Source organism: Gambusia affinis, linkage group LG01 (genome assembly GCF_019740435.1).
Source record: "Gambusia affinis linkage group LG01, SWU_Gaff_1.0, whole genome shotgun sequence".
In the NCBI taxonomy this organism is placed as follows: domain Eukaryota; kingdom Metazoa; phylum Chordata; class Actinopteri; order Cyprinodontiformes; family Poeciliidae; genus Gambusia; species Gambusia affinis.
The window spans coordinates 41,526,975-41,542,017 of NC_057868.1; the positions used below are offsets into that span (position 1 = coordinate 41,526,975).

Here is a 15,043-nt window from a genome sequence, read left to right on the forward strand (position 1 = left end):
AAAATATACCATTCAAGTACTTATCAGAAATATCTGTCGTATAACTCAAATTTGTTTTAAGTCATATTTGATGTAAACAAACATGACTTAAAACAAGGCCCGGTGGCATTGGGGGGCTTTTGGGGGCAGCGGCCGCCCATATTCAGCCGTGACCCCCTGGACTGGAAGCTGTTTGTTACTACCTTAAAGTGGCCAATATCTCTCTGTAATTCCTGTAGCGGTTTGAAACACTAGCGGCTTCCACACTTCCCATATCTGTGGGAAAAGTTAGAACTTTTTTTCAGCAGTTTAAACTGTTTAATCCGTTGGTAACACGTCGTAACCCGTTTTTCCTAGCCGCCTTTAAATGCAACGCTCATGTTGCATTTAAAGGCCCCCCCCCTTAAACTCGTCTGTTGCCGGGCTGGGTAAACATTTTTATAACTTCTCCAGGTAACAACGTCTTTTCCCCTTTAACAGCCAGATTCACTGGTGGTGAACGTACATGTGGATAAAGCAGCGCCACCCAGTGGACACATCTGAAATGACCCGGTCACCCTGGATCCGTTCTGGTCCGTCTCTTCGTTCATTCATCTGTTCGGTTAATAAATACCCTCAGACTGTCAGCAATTATCATTTATTGAAACTTTTCACTGAAGAAACAGGGAGGGGAGGGGTCTCCATGGCAACAAGTCACACAAACACACATCACTGTCAATACCATTGCCATGGTTACTGATGCTGGGCAGTACTTCATCTCACAGGAAGTTACATCACAGAGCCCAAGAGGAGAAGCCATGAGGACGAACAACTGAGGAAGAGGAGGGCATGAGAAGGAGATGAAGAGCAAAGGGAAAAGAGAAAATAGATAAAAAGATGCACAGAAGGTGAGGAAGAGGAAAACATATCTGATAAAGTATTGACAGGAATTGATCTCACACACACCTCAACAGGAAACAGGAAGTAGAATCACACTGATCTTCAGTTACTGAACAACACAAAAAGAAAACATGTCACCATGCGGAGGATACTGACGCTAAAAACATCTTCACTTTCAAAAAACAACCCAAGAAGAAGAGTAGGAGGAGGAGGAAGCATCAGAGTTTTCAGGAGAACGTTCCAGAGAGAGCTGTGATTGGCTGAGAGCACGGAGACGCTGAAGGCGTCTGGAGGTCTTCATCCTTCAGAAGGTCTCACCTCAAACACATTACTGGGGAAATTCCTACAAACGCAGCAGCTGCCTGAAAGTCCAACATGGCCACCTGAGGACAAATTCATCTGTCACAAGAAACTGCTGAGTGAAAATAATCACTGGTTGCCATGGTGATTCCCTCTCTTTCTGGGGTCTCCGAGCAGCAATTTTCATCAGACAGAAAAGACCAGACCTTCATTTCAAATCAACGTTCACTGAGGATCATCAGTAGAGCTGATGGGTTAAAACTGCAGAACCTTCAGGTTCTGGGTCTTCAGATGGACGATTGGGTCTTCAGATGGACGATTGGGTTTTCAGATGGACGATTGGGTCCTCAGATGGACGATTGGGTCCTCAGATGGTCGATTGGGTCTTCAGATGGACGACTGGGTCCTCAGATGGACGATTGGGTCTTCAGATGGACGATTGGGTCCTCAGATGGACGATTGGGTCTTCAGATGGACGATTGGGTCCTCAGATGGACGATTGGGTCTTCAGATGGACGATTGGGTCTTCAGATGGACGATTGGGTTTTCAGATGGACGATTGGGTCCTCAGATGGTCGATTGGGTCCTCAGATGGACGATTGGGTTTTCAGATGGACGATTGGGTCCTCAGATGGACGATTGGGTCTTCAGATGGACGATTGGGTCCTCAGATGGACGATTGGGTCTTCAGATGGACGATTGGGTCTTCAGATGGACGATTGGGTTTTCAGATGGACGATTGGGTTTTCAGATGGACGATTGGGTCCTCAGATGGTCGATTGGGTCCTCAGATGGACGATTGGGTTTTCAGATGGACGATTGGGTCCTCAGATGGACGATTGGGTCTTCAGATGGACGATTGGGTCCTCAGATGGACGATTGGGTCTTCAGATGGACGATTGGGTTTTCAGATGGACGATTGGGTCCTCAGATGATTCTTCAGCAGGAATGTAATAAATACTCTGCACACAGCTTGTTAATTAGACTTACAATGACAGGAAGCCATTTTGGATCTAGATTCCATGGACGGCACCATGGAATCCGGCGTCCAGGCTGCGTTTGCTACAAGTCCAGACTGACATCACTTCCTGTGTGGGTATTTACATGCAGCAAAACAAAGAGCTGGGAGGTGATGCTGGTGGACCGGCGGCTCATCGTTTTCTATCCAGATCTTCGTTTGGTTCTGATTTGAACAAGATCGTTGAACCCGGTCTTAACAGCATTGATTGGCAATCTGGTTTTTTGGGGGCGGCGCTTATTGCAACAAGAAATCCCAGGGTCCAATAGGAAGCAAGAAGAAAGGGTTGAGATTATATATCTGTTCATAAGTGATATCTATACAACACAAACATACATTCTGTCCACAGAGAGAGACCCGAACATGAAGGTCAACCAGAACCTCTGGGTTCTACTCAGCATTGCTTTTCTCATTTAGATTCTCTTTTCATCATTTACACACTGATTCACAGCAGTGAACATTTATCCCAACCCCACCCTGTAATGTTGCAGGCAGGCTGGAGTGTTGCATTGTGGGTAGGTTGCAGGCGACCCACTGCTGGTTCACTCCGGCACTTCCTGTGAAAGAAACACCAACATCAGATGATGATGTCCGGTTAACATCCAGTCTTCACTCAAAAACATCGTTTGGACTCACCTGCTTTCTGTCGCCTCACATCTGATTGGAGAAGGAGGTGGGCGCCCCCTGCTGGCCGTAGCCTTGACCGTACTCTGCCTCCTGGTGACAGAAACAGAGATCCAGCTCAACATCAGACTTTCGTCTGGTGGACATCGTGATGGGAACCAGGACGACTCATAGGTTCTCTGATGGATGTGGAGCAACACCAACAACCACGTCATCCTCTTCTGCATTCTGATGCTCACTTTGACCTCCAGCAGCATCTCTTCCCCTAAATACTTTGGGTTGCCACCATGTGATCGATGGCCAATGAGGATATGGAAGCTTTTGAGTTGCAAATGAAGAAGAACCATCAGACTTTTCGGCAACTCATTACCAGACCAACAGGATGGTGGAGAACCAGCAGGTCCAACTGTGATCTTTGCATGCTGAAGTTGGGCGCGGTGCCAGGTTTCCTGGTGGGATGCTGCAGCTGCATGGAGCTGAGGTCAACATTCTGGTGATGTGACATCATTTCCCTCCTGGGTGCCATGAACCTGCACTCAGCTGTACTTCACAGCTGAGGCAGACTCATTGCAGATAGCTGCCAGACACATCCATGCAAAGGTCAGCTTGGTGTTGCACATTAAAGTGTTTTGTTTACAATAAGGATGAGATTCGGCTAAATCAGTCACAAAGACGCGCAGCAACTAGTCTGCCAGACTAGGTGTGCGGTGGCTGCCCTGGGGGAGAAGAAACGGGGCGAGCTGCCCAGTTGGCTCATCAAACTTTCTGGCATCTTTTTGGATTGTGGAAAATGAAGGAATTTATAATAAGAATGTAGGCAATCGGTATCATTGACCCTACATCACTTCCACATTCCCTGATTTAACGCAGCTGTTTTTCTCGGTTGCTTGTTGCATTTGACTCATTTTTCTTTAGTTTGGAGGTCATTTTCTTGCAATGGGAGGTGTTTGGACCAGACTGCTCCTGCTGTTTGTTCTGATATCTCAGATATACTAAATAAAAGATCTGGTTCCGGTTCTATTTGATACACCGCAGAGGGAAAGCTTGGGCCGGTCACACGGAGTTAAAAACTCGTGGGGTTTAAATGACCCTGTCTGAAACCACAGTCGGACCGGGACAAGAACGTGTTTATTTCTTACTGGGAATCGGATCCATAAGTCGGGTCGATACTGGAATCGTATCACCAAAGTGAGTCAGCTCTTCGTGTCTGTGGGGCGCAGAGATGGTCCTCATGGCTTCCCTGGACAGCGGTCTCTCTGGTGAATCTATCTGATGTTCGACTTCCTGGTGCTGGTTCTGACTTGGAACTGGAACCACTTCTGGTTCTGGTTCTGTATTGGTGGTTACCTGCTGTGGCTCACCTGGTTGTACCCTTGCTGGTTGAACTCGGGCTGGTAGGCTCCCTGGTTGCTGGCGTACGGGTCTTGTTCATACGCCCCCTGCTGGGCGTAGGCGTCGACTGCAGGTTTGCCCTCAGGAGGCGGAGCTCGCATGAACGGGGCGATGATGCCCGTCTCCTTGAAGACGAACCAGAGGTTTCCGGCCCACAGGACCAGATTGATGAAACCAAACGCCTGCAGAGGAACACAGCAGGTTACCGCCGTCTGCTGGGTGGAACAACTGAACGATGCTCTGCTCTGATTGGTCGGCTCCAGTGGCCTGACCAGGGATCGCCTCCTTTTATTGGGCTGGACTACATAACGAATACCGCCTGAAAAGACAACATCAGGACTTTCTAGAGCCGACTACCATGCCACCGTTGTCCATCTTCATCTAATCTGCTGGAAGCTCATTTTCTCTTAAGCTTCCTGAATCCATCATTCAGCGCAGATTATTCCAAACATGCAGATCGTTCCCCAGGTGAGGCGCCAAATTGTGAAGAAACTTTCAAGAGGTCCCAAGTTTGTAGCAGCAGATGTTGGATTAATAACTTGATCTGACCAAACTCAAAATTCTATGCATGAGAATCTGGTCAGATTTATGGGGCAGATTTTCAAAACGTCTGAAATACAAACAGCAATGAGAAAACTAAAGAAGAACGTACGACACGAAGCTGTGCTAATCAAACGACTCTGGTCCGACTAGAGGAAGTTCATCCTGGTGAGGAAAGAAAGAGAGGAGCCGGTGCTGATCAGAGTGGCCCCGCCCTGCGGCTACAACTAGCAGGCTAAAAGCTAAAACATGAGCAGCTCAAAGCTAGCAAGGTCAAAGGTCTGGGAGGATGACTGCAAGACAATTAACTCTGGCTAGAGTCAATTAGTGGGTCGGGTCGGATTATTTAAGCCTAATCTCTAGTCTGAAAAGTAAAAATGTGATAAGTGATCCAGAGGAAACGGTAAACAGACTTTTCAGGTGACGTCAGTCTTGAGAAGTAATTTCAGCTGGATGCTTCATCAGATCTCTGGTTGGTTTGCATCTCAATGTCCTCATAAAGACAGGAAGACGGATTCTTGAATAGTTTGTGTTTATTTATAAATCTACTAAACGTCTGTTTCAGTAAAACCTTTCATCTTTACACCAGTTAATGCTCTGGGAATGACGTCAGGTTTTCTTTTATTAGGTTTTTCTAATAATTTTTGGATTTTCTAAGTTTTTCAACAGGTCTGATTGTTCCTGGTTCTGGTTCTGGTTCTGCTAGAGCTGTGAGCTGACCCAAGTGTGGTCGCTGACATTGGATGCATGGGGGATTCTCAGCGCCCGGTCGGTGAGTCCGGAGCGGACTCTTACCACGGAGGTGTTGAGTCCGGACATGACCGGGTCGTGGACTTCTCGGCAGGAGTTCTCCTTCTTCTCGCAGGCGTCGATCAAAGTGATGACCTCATCCGGATCGGTCGCCGTCTTCACATCGGACAGACCTTTGGCCCAAGCCGCAGAACTCACCAGCCACATGAAGGCAAACACCGCCGTCACTCCCAGGTCCTGGAACATCGCCACGGTCAGAACTACGTGTCCCACAAGGCACCTGGCGGTCACATGACGTACTTACGATCAGCGGGCCTTTGTTGTTCTCCTTGTACTTGTCGTAGAAGAAGACGTAGATGCTGAGAGCGGCGGTGGAGTAGAGGAAGGCGAAGACGCCGATGGTGACGAAGAACTCGGCGGAGGAAGAGTAGTCTCCCACCAGGAAGATCCGGTCCGTGGCCCTGTCCTTACAGGTGGGGGCGTCGAAGTACACCTGGTGGAGTCTGACAGAAGAAGAGTCCGTCAGCGACGGCTCGGTCTACCTGGCCCGTTTGGTTCTGCGGTTCTGAAGGGAAAGAAGTGTCCGGACCTGAACGGATACTCGAACTCCACCTGTATGGCGAGGTCGCTCTCCGTCCGGTTCTTACACTCCACCGCCATCTTGAACATCCCGGAGTAACTGCCGCAGGTGGAGAAGGCGAAGATGGCGAAGAACTGGAGGGAGGGGAGAAGACACAGAACCTGATCAGAACCCGATCAGAACCCGATCAGAACCGGTGTGGGTTCTGGAGAACTCACCCACTGCAGGACCTTGATGAAGCCCAGAGGAACCTTCAGGACCCGGAACTGAGCCTGGGCCACGAGCTGCAGGAGCAAGCACACACCCGGGTCAGAACCAGAACCACACCGACCCACCGGGTCAGCTCCATTGCTGCCAGCAGGACGTGGGCGGAGCTTAAGTCACCTGACCTCAGACGGCCGAACACGGCCAGAGGAGCAGAACTGGACTGGAACTACGGGCCAGCAGGTCCAGCTCTGGTTCTGACCCGTTTAGGTCGGAACGTGTGACCAAATCAGAACTTGACTGACCCGGGAGGAACAGAACCCGGACAGATTACAGACCAGCTGGCTTGAGGGTCACCAGAACAGCTCGGATCAGAACCGGACTGGATCGGACCGCCTGCACCTCAGTTGGTTCTGGGTCAGTCCGGCTACCTGCTCAGGTGAGAGCTGACGTTGTGAAGCTGCGTCCTGATTGGTGCAGCCAGCAGGAAGCAGGAAGTGGAACCGCAAACAGAACCAGACCCAGAAAATACTGGTTGCTACGGTGATTTGTTCTTTTTCTGACCCTCCAGCAGCAGAACCGGATCGGAACCCGACCGGAACTCAGCCGTCACTGCAAACCCATGAGCATCAGAACCTTCAGGTCCAGTTCATCTAGAACCACTCAGAGCTGCACGGGACTGAATCAGAACCGAACTGGTAGAGTCCAGTTTCCTCTGAGCTGGTTCTGATGGAAACAGACGGCGGTCCAAACAGAACCAGGTTGACCACTGCATGGATCCCGTTTTTTTTCATCTTGTTCTGTTCGGCTGAGTTCTGGAGAGGCGAGTCCAAACACATCCGATCCAGTGGTTCTGACCGGGTTCGTTACGTCAGACCCAACATAACAGCTCCTCCGGAACCGGACTCGGTTCGCCCAGGGAGCTGAGCTCAACCCAATCTCCATCCCAGCTCGTGAGGAGCCGAACCGAACCGACACCAGCACCGGGCGAAGCTGTGCATCAGCAGCATGAGAGGAAGATTCTCCTCTTCCTCCCCAGCTGCCATTTCACACCGCGCGCACGCGCAAAGCCGCGCGCGTGCGCGCACTTCGTGATTTCAGAAAAAATCCCGTTTCCGAGGATTTTAATGCCAAGATCCAACAGAACCAGAACCAGGCCCACACAGAACCACCAGAACTCTGGGCCGGACCCGCTGCGGGATGGGCCGAACCCCGCCGATCAGAACCGCATCCCCTAGACACAAACAGAACCGAACCCGAACCCAATCCCGGGCCGAAAAACCGAACCTAAATCACCGCGGGATGCTGAGAGTCGGTACCTGATTTACGACGTCCATCCTGCCGCCTGGAGAGGAGAGGAGAGATGGAGAGATGGAGGGATGGAGGAGGAGCCGGGGGCGGGGGGGGGGCGGTGCGTCTGCGTGGATTTATTATTATTATTATTATTATTAGACAGATAGTAAACAACAACAAGCAGGGGAGAGAAGGAACAAATAAATACAAATTTATATTTTTATTTTAATTCGGATTAAAACGATTTTGACAGCGGGGGTCATCACTGTAGTAGGAGGTGATGACGTAAATGATGACAATGATGGCGATGCATCATGTGACCCGGAAAGTGACGTAAACAAAAGCAATGGCTACAGTATGTACAGATGGTAATTTATTATTATTATTATTATTATTATTATTATTATTATTATTATTATTATTATAACTCTGCCTTCAGCTCTGTGAAGTTCAGCGATTAACTGTCATCTGATTCACTCAATTCTTTAGTTTAAACACCAAGAATTATAAAATTAAATGTCCCAACTACTAAATATAAGTATTAAAATAAATTGTTTCATAAGTCTCAATATATGTAATTAAAATATTTTTATGTATTTTCCAACCCAGTTATGAAATTCTGCCCTGAGGTTTTTCCCACAGCATTATGGAGCCACTTGTAAAAAATCATCAGCAATAATCTGGTTTCTGTAACCACAGAAACAAAACTTTTATTTTCAACAAGTTTTCCTACATTTATAAATGTTCCAAACTATTTTGTTCACAGGCTCAATATTTACCTTACAAACGGAAGAATTATTTCTCAGGTTAAATATTTAGTTTCTAACTATATTTACATCTGAGCTAAATATGTTGGTAGCTGAATATTTGGCTTGGAAAATAAATGTGATCTGGATCCGTGTAAATTAGGGTTTCTGACATGAACGTCGTTCTGGAGCGTTTTCCTCTACAGAGCTGGGCAGAAATGTCTTTTAACCAACCGTTTGATTAAAACGAGCAGGACGCTCACGGCGCCACTCACACGTTAAGATCTTTCATGGAGGCATTTTCTCTCAGGTTGGGAAAACTCAGCTGAAATAAAGTCTAAAGTTGTTAAAATCGGTCCAACAGCTCAGAGTTATGGAGTCTAAAGAAGCACAAGAGTGTGCAGGACTGTGGATTTAGTAAAGCCAATCAAGACAGCATTGAAAGCTACATTGGGCTAGCATCCTCCGGGTTGCGATGACCTGGTCAGTATTTATCAGTCCTCTCAGCTCTTCATTCAGCCATTCACTCACATTCATCCTCTGATGGTGGAGAGCTACTGGATAGTAGCCACAGCTGCCCTCTGACCAACACCAGCAGGCGAAGTGCCTTGCTCAAGGACACTTGACAGAGCGGGAAACATTCCAGCAACCCACCGGTAACAGGATCGACTCACATGGTCATTTATAGTAAAAAAGTTAATTTTCACATTAAAAACAAACAGAGTAATGTTAAAGTCACCTTTAGATTTTTATGCAGATTTATTCTGGAAATTGTACAAATCAGAACAAGTTAACTCTTGATGTGTGGATGAGACAAAACTTTGTCCAGCTGACCAGTGAGACTTTGACCAGCGGAGGCTCTGCGTCCAGGAAGGAGGCAAGGCAGCAAAATGCACAGGGCTGTATTTGAACCGACACCCAATACACAGTGAGGCAGAGAAACTACCTTTTTTATTATTTATACAAAACAATAAATGGCACCAATAAATATTCACCTGGATGCAAATCAATAGAACTAAACTAAGATCAATCAGAGAATAAATGTAACTTCATAGAATTAATTCATCAGCAGCTGGAGGATTCGCTTCCCTTTGCTGCTGCACCTGCTGAGAGCCGCACAGCAAGAAACAATCAACCTCAAACTGGATCACACTGACATTTCAGTCCTCCGTCTGAAAGAACGAGAACCAAACGTCACAAAGTAACTGAAAGCAAAAGCATTTCTCCTGTAAATGAATGAAACAGAATATCATAATCATTTCTCTGGGTTGGAAGTCCAGAAACAAAACGGAAGTTCTTATTGGAGCTGCAGGTCTAGAGCTGCAGGTCTAGAGCTGCACGTCTAGAGCTGCAGTCCTAGAGCTGCACGTCTAGAGCTGCAGTCCTAGAGCTGCAGGTCTAGAGCTGAAGTCCTAGAGCTGCACGTCTAGAGCTGCAGTCCTAGAGCTGCACGTCTAGAGCTGCAGTCCTAGAGCTGCAGGTCTAGAGCTGCACGTCTAGAGCTGCAGGTCTAGAGCTGAAGTCCTAGAGCTGCAGGTCTAGAGCTGCACGTCTAGAGCTGCAGGTCTAGAGCTGAAGTCCTAGAGCTGCAGGTCTAGAGCTGCACGTCTAGAGCTGCAGGTCTAGAGCTGAAGTCCTAGAGCTGCAGGTCTAGAGCTGCACGTCTAGAGCTGCAGGTCTAGAGCTGAAGTCCTAGAGCTGCAGGTCTAGAGCTGCACGTCTAGAGCTGCAGGTCTAGAGCTGAAGTCCTAGAGCTGAAGTCCTAGAGCTGCACGTCTAGAGCTGAAGTCCTAGAGCTGCACGTCTAGAGCTGCACGTCTAGAGCTGAAGTCCTAGAGCTGCACGTCTAGAGCTGCAGTCCTAGAGCTGCATGTCTAGAGCTGCAGCTCTAGAGTCAGTGCGCAGTTCGGTAGACCTACGGATAAAATGATCTGGACCAGCCGTCAGCAGCTGCAGGTAAGAACCTCAGAACAGGTCCTGGCCCAGCTACGCGTTTCCATGGTTCCGGTCCCTACCGATAAGAGAGACTGCAGGTGGCCATTTTGTTGACCAATCAGATTTGAGGATCGGAGTCACTTTCCCGCTCTGACTCGTTTTCTTCCAGCACGCGCAGCTTTCATTGCGACCAAGAATCGCGTTTGGTTAGACGCTGAAAATGCGTCGGTCTCACGGAGTACCGTAGTTTCAGAACGACTTCCGTTTCCATGGCGCGCTATGACGTAACTTCGCCCTAACAAAGGTGAGTCAAGTGACGTCATAGGCCCGTGACGTCCTCGGTGCTTCTCAGCCGCCTGTCATTTCTCTTGTCAGATTCCCCAGATCTTTGAAGGAACTTCCTGGTTTTTAAGAGACATTTTCCAACGTTTCCAAGAGTTTTGACTTGTTAAAAATGTCGGTCTTTGGTTCTAAGCCAGAATTTAACCTCCAGAAAAATACAGTCCTGGTCAGCAAAACAAACCAGTTCATAGTGGAAGACCTGATAGCGCGCGGAGGCTACGGATTTGTGATAAAGTGTAAGAAGGTGGAGACGGAGGAGAGGGTGGCCATAAAGCTGGTGAAGCGATCGCAGTACGACTCCGGCGTGAATGAAATGAAAATTTTTAAGACTCTCAGACAATTTAAGGGCAGCAATACAAACATAGTAAAATTTCTGGACCATTTTGAGCACAACAACCATTTCTGCCTGGCATTTGAGATGTTGGACATTAATCTGTACGAATACATCAGATGCAGGTATTTTTTTCCTTTGGACATCAATGAAATCCGAGTTTTGGCCCAGCAGCTGCTTGTAGCTCTGAAAGTCCTGAAAGAGTTACGTGTAACACACAGAGATATAAAATGTGACAACATCATGCTAGTGGATCGCGTGTCGCAGCCGCTGCGTGTGAAGCTGATAGACTTTGGTCTCTCCACCAGAACCTACAGCATGAGGAATTACGTCTTCAAGCAGCCGCTTTCTTACCGATCCCCAGACGTCATCCTGGACTTTCCTTTGGATGAAGCTATAGACATGTGGGGTCTCGGATGTGTTTTAGCTTTTTTGTACCTCGGTCGCCACCTGTTTCCCTCACGGGCCGAGTACGAAACCTTAAGTGTGATGGTCAAGCTTCTAGGTAAGCCTCACGATACTCTGCTGACCTTCGGACTTGGCACAGGCCGGTTCTTTAAGTGCGTCAAAGGGGAATTTACGTACACTTGGTCACTAAAAACGGTAGAGGAATATTATGATGACTTGGGCGAAGTGGTCGTGCTTCGTCCTGGAGTTCATTCGGACCTGAGCTGTTTGGATGACCTGCAGAAAAAGCGACCAGAGCCCAAGGATCCTTTGGAAAAGAGGGATTTACTGTCTTTCATTGACCTTCTCAAAATGATGCTGGATATGAATCCTTCGAGGCGCATCGCCCCCCTGAAGGCGTTGAACCATGAGTTTATTACGATGGCTCACCTGTCTGCTGACTCCGGCTGCCCTTATGTGATTGCTTCCCAGACGAAGATGGTAAAGGTGGAAGAGGAAGAGCCTGAAGCGGAGAACTCCACCTCTGCAGGACCCAGCGTGCCACAGGAGAGCTTAGACTCAACTCCTCATGTAGATGGCAATAAGGACTCGGAGAAGAAAGCGACCGAGCAGAAACAAGCAGCACCGGACCCGGGGCCTACCGTCACCAAAGGTCAGGCGAAACCGGCCTGGAGACCGGCAGGCATGAACCCAACCGGCCATAAAACAGGAGCGTCGACAAGTTCAAGCAGGCACACCACGGTTCCTCCAGCTACCGTCAGCAAGAACAAAAACAAGAGTAACAATTGCAAACCTGGGAAACCAGGTCCTGAGAGCTCAGATAATTTCTCTTGTACCAAATCCTCATCTTCAGTCAGTTCTGCAGAGATCTCAGCCAGTCAAAGCAGAGACGACCCAACTGCTGCTGAAGTCGATTCAGAGGCAATACTCCTAAAGATCTTTGAGGGTTTTAGACTTAAAAAAGCGGCCACCTCAAAGTCTCCATTTCCAACTGATTGCTGTGATCCCGAAACAGAAACCCCCTCCGATCTGAGCAAGAAGCCCACCGACGTTTCAAAAACGCCCGGCAGTAAAGATGAAAATAACAAAAGTACTGATAAAATTTCAAACTGTGTACGATTCAACACAAAGCCTTCATGTTTAGGAGGTTTGGACCAGGAAACACAAGAAGCACCAACCAGTTGGGCCGACAGAGACGGAAAATACAGAAATACCAGAATGAAATCACAAGTTGTCAAAGTGAATCCCATCGTCAGGGTTACAAACAAGAAACTCACGACTGAAGACCAGGAACCAGACGAACTGACCTGGTCCGACAGCACCAGGAAGCCGGACCGCTCTGCCAGAACCACGCTCACACACCGCCCTGCTTCTGTCCAGGTCCGGTCCGACCAAACCGAGAACTGCGCTCAACTCATCCAGGTCAAAACGAGGAACACGTGTCTCAAGAGGATGAGGAACTTTGCCACGCGGGTCTTCAGATGTTTAAAGTAGCAGATTTTTCTCAGCTCTGTGGTCCGGAGTCTGGGTTTCCAGAGCCGGGGTTCTGGAGCTGGGTCAGGGAACCAGCCCAAGGTCTGCCCCGCAGGTGGAGGTGTTCTCCAGGAGCGCCGGTCCTCCTACTGATCCAGCAGGTTCCTCCTCGGACCTCAGGGGAATCCCAGCAGATTTTCCTCCTTCATCAGAAATCTTGCTGTAAGAATCTTTCAACGACCCAAACAGCTGGTTCTGGACTTGCTAAGTTTGGTTTTTATCCTTTAGATCATGAGTCAAACTTCAGACATGGGGGCCAGAGTCCTGCTGCAGCTCCTGGTCCAGCACAGCAGAATCACGATGGCTCCTCAGAATGGAAACAAGGCGTCCTGATAGAAACCCGACTGTCTGGTTCCGCTGCAGCACAGGAGCATCGAGGAGCTGCAGGTCTGGAGTTTGACTCCTGCTCTCCTCCTTCTTCAACCTTCAGTTAACCAGAATAAAATCTCCTTCAGATTAAAGATCTGAGGCAGCAGCACAGTTACAGTAGTTACACTCTGTCTCATCATCATCATTAAAACATAAAACCCAGATTCTGTGATCAGATGACAAACACACTGACTGTTTCTCTTTTAAAAGAATGACATGAGTGAGAGCTTTTAATCTCAGCTTCCACAGCATGAAGCCGCTTGGAGGCAGATTATCTCACATTAGAAAACACAGAAAATAATCTGACATTTACAAAATGTCTTTTCCTTCAACAGATAAACAGAACTTCATTCTAATAAGATGAGTGGTTTTTTAATAGTGACGGTTATGTCCAGGTGTTTGCTCTGTCCTGCTGCTCTATAAAGCAGCTAAAGCTGTTAGCTCCTTACTTCAGCATAGAAACGTCTCCTGGTTGTCCAGAACATTGCAACTGCAACCAATGCAACTCAAACCAAAGTCAGATAAAAACATTTCATAAGTGCTAGCTTTAAATCAAAGCAGAAGCTGGCTTTAGCTCCATTATACGATATTAACCTGACCTTTAATCACGTTTTGGTTTTTTTTCGGTCCCGTAGTCTGGATTGTAATCTGCTGATTATTAAATCTCTCCAGTGACTCACAGGAAACATCAGAAAATCCACTTATTACAAGAGCCGCCATGATTTCCATAGAATCAGGCTAAACTAGTTGATTTGAACGGATTGGTGTTAGCTCCGCCCACAGCCAACCGTAGCTCCGCCCACAGCCAACCGTAGCTCCGCCCACAGCCCAAAATCATCAAATATACTAATTCTTTTACAGAAATTCTTTTAATAAATTTATTCTTTTCCTTTTTCTATAATTTAACTCCTGATGTTTAGTCATTTTTAAAGTTTTTCTGACACCATTGAATGTAAACTCAACTTCCCTCTTCATTTTACTCTCCACCCATCATAAAATGTCACTAGAAAATAAATAATTTCTGGATTTAAATATTGTCCATATTTTTTTCTTACACAAAAACGAAACATGATCCCGTTTTCAACACATCTGGCTTTTTATTCCAAGTTCCAGTTTTAATAAAAATGTGGTTTGTTTGGTCTTTAAAACCCTTCCAGACTATAGTGGAAACACAAACACACATTACTAAATAAAACTAACAGTTTTATTTGTTCTGTTGTAACCATTAAATAATCTCCCTTCAGTTCAACCTTATGACTGGAGACTCATTGTTGATGTTGCTATTATAAAATAACTTGTAATTAATTATTGGCAAAGATCAATGAGATTTTCACAGCGTTGTTGTTTTCAGCTGCTGAAAGTAACAAAAGTTACTTTTATGTAACTTAGTTACTTTCCACATCAAATAGTTAGTAATCTGATTAGATACTTTTTCAAAGTAACTATGCCATCACTGAATTCATAAAGAAATTCATATCTATGTAGATCCAAATCTTCCTGTTTTCCAGGTCTGATTTGAGTTTTACATTAAATGGATCTTCAAACTGCCTAAAGATCCTTTTTTTGTTTAAAGTTTACATTTGATTTTGCTGTAAAATCTCTTCAAGAGGAAATGCTGACGTCCATGTTGGTCTGTCTGATGACATCATTTTAAAATATTACATCAAATGTACTCGAGTATTTGCTCAGGTTCTGCTGTTTGGACTGTTGCTGCGTTACCGCCCTCAGCCAGCAGGGGGCGCTGTGACCTGCTGCTTGGTTTACTTAAATATATCGATATTGCTTCAGAACTGTGAAAGTATTTTTGGTACAGATGTACT

General features: G+C 46.9%; 2 protein-coding genes and 1 long non-coding RNA gene across 4 annotated transcripts; 1 reads left to right on the forward strand and 2 right to left on the reverse strand.

Moving 5' to 3' along the window:
• Window positions 1–600: 600 nt before the first annotated feature.
• On the reverse strand, window positions 601–7,646 carry sypa (synaptophysin a). Its single transcript, XM_044135035.1, has 8 exons — window positions 7,586–7,646; window positions 6,281–6,346; window positions 6,072–6,196; window positions 5,787–5,985; window positions 5,528–5,719; window positions 4,162–4,374; window positions 2,813–2,893; window positions 601–2,733 (listed from the first exon to the last, which is right to left on the reverse strand). The coding sequence occupies exons 1-7, from the start codon at window positions 7,601–7,603 to the stop codon at window positions 2,828–2,830; spliced, it is 879 nt and encodes a 292-aa protein (XP_043990970.1). The 5' UTR covers window positions 7,604–7,646; the 3' UTR covers window positions 601–2,733; window positions 2,813–2,827.
• A 1,417-nt stretch (window positions 7,647–9,063) lies between these two features.
• Window positions 9,064–10,404, reverse strand: LOC122841698. Of its 2 annotated transcripts, none has more exons than XR_006372432.1 (3): window positions 10,321–10,404; window positions 9,301–9,477; window positions 9,064–9,205 (listed from the first exon to the last, which is right to left on the reverse strand). It is a non-coding gene; the product is annotated as an uncharacterized LOC122841698 (long non-coding RNA). The 2 variants fall into 2 exon arrangements; XR_006372431.1 differs by lacking the exon at window positions 10,321–10,404 and adding an exon at window positions 10,225–10,306.
• Window positions 10,405–10,457: 53 nt separating this feature from the next.
• LOC122841640 (dual specificity tyrosine-phosphorylation-regulated kinase 1B-like) lies at window positions 10,458–13,840 on the forward strand. Its single transcript, XM_044135155.1, has 3 exons — window positions 10,458–10,544; window positions 10,616–13,016; window positions 13,083–13,840. Exon 2 carries the CDS (start codon window positions 10,695–10,697, stop codon window positions 12,813–12,815), a length of 2,121 nt encoding a protein of 706 aa, XP_043991090.1. The 5' UTR covers window positions 10,458–10,544; window positions 10,616–10,694; the 3' UTR covers window positions 12,816–13,016; window positions 13,083–13,840.
• Window positions 13,841–15,043: the final 1,203 nt, after the last annotated feature.

What these genes read in the sequence shown, in the direction of transcription:
- sypa (XM_044135035.1), bottom strand. An exon ending in GAGTTCGAGTATCCGTTCAG is followed by an intron (nt 5,986 to 6,071) that starts GTCCGGACACTT and finishes TTCTTCTGTCAG; the next exon opens with ACTCCACCAGGTGTACTTCG. An exon ending in ACAACAAAGGCCCGCTGATC is followed by an intron (nt 5,720 to 5,786) that starts GTAAGTACGTCA and finishes GCGATGTTCCAG; the next exon opens with GACCTGGGAGTGACGGCGGT.
- LOC122841640 (XM_044135155.1), top strand. Translation starts at nt 10,695, where the DNA reads ATGTCGGTCTTTGGTTCTAAGCCAGAATTTAACCTCCAGAAAAATACA.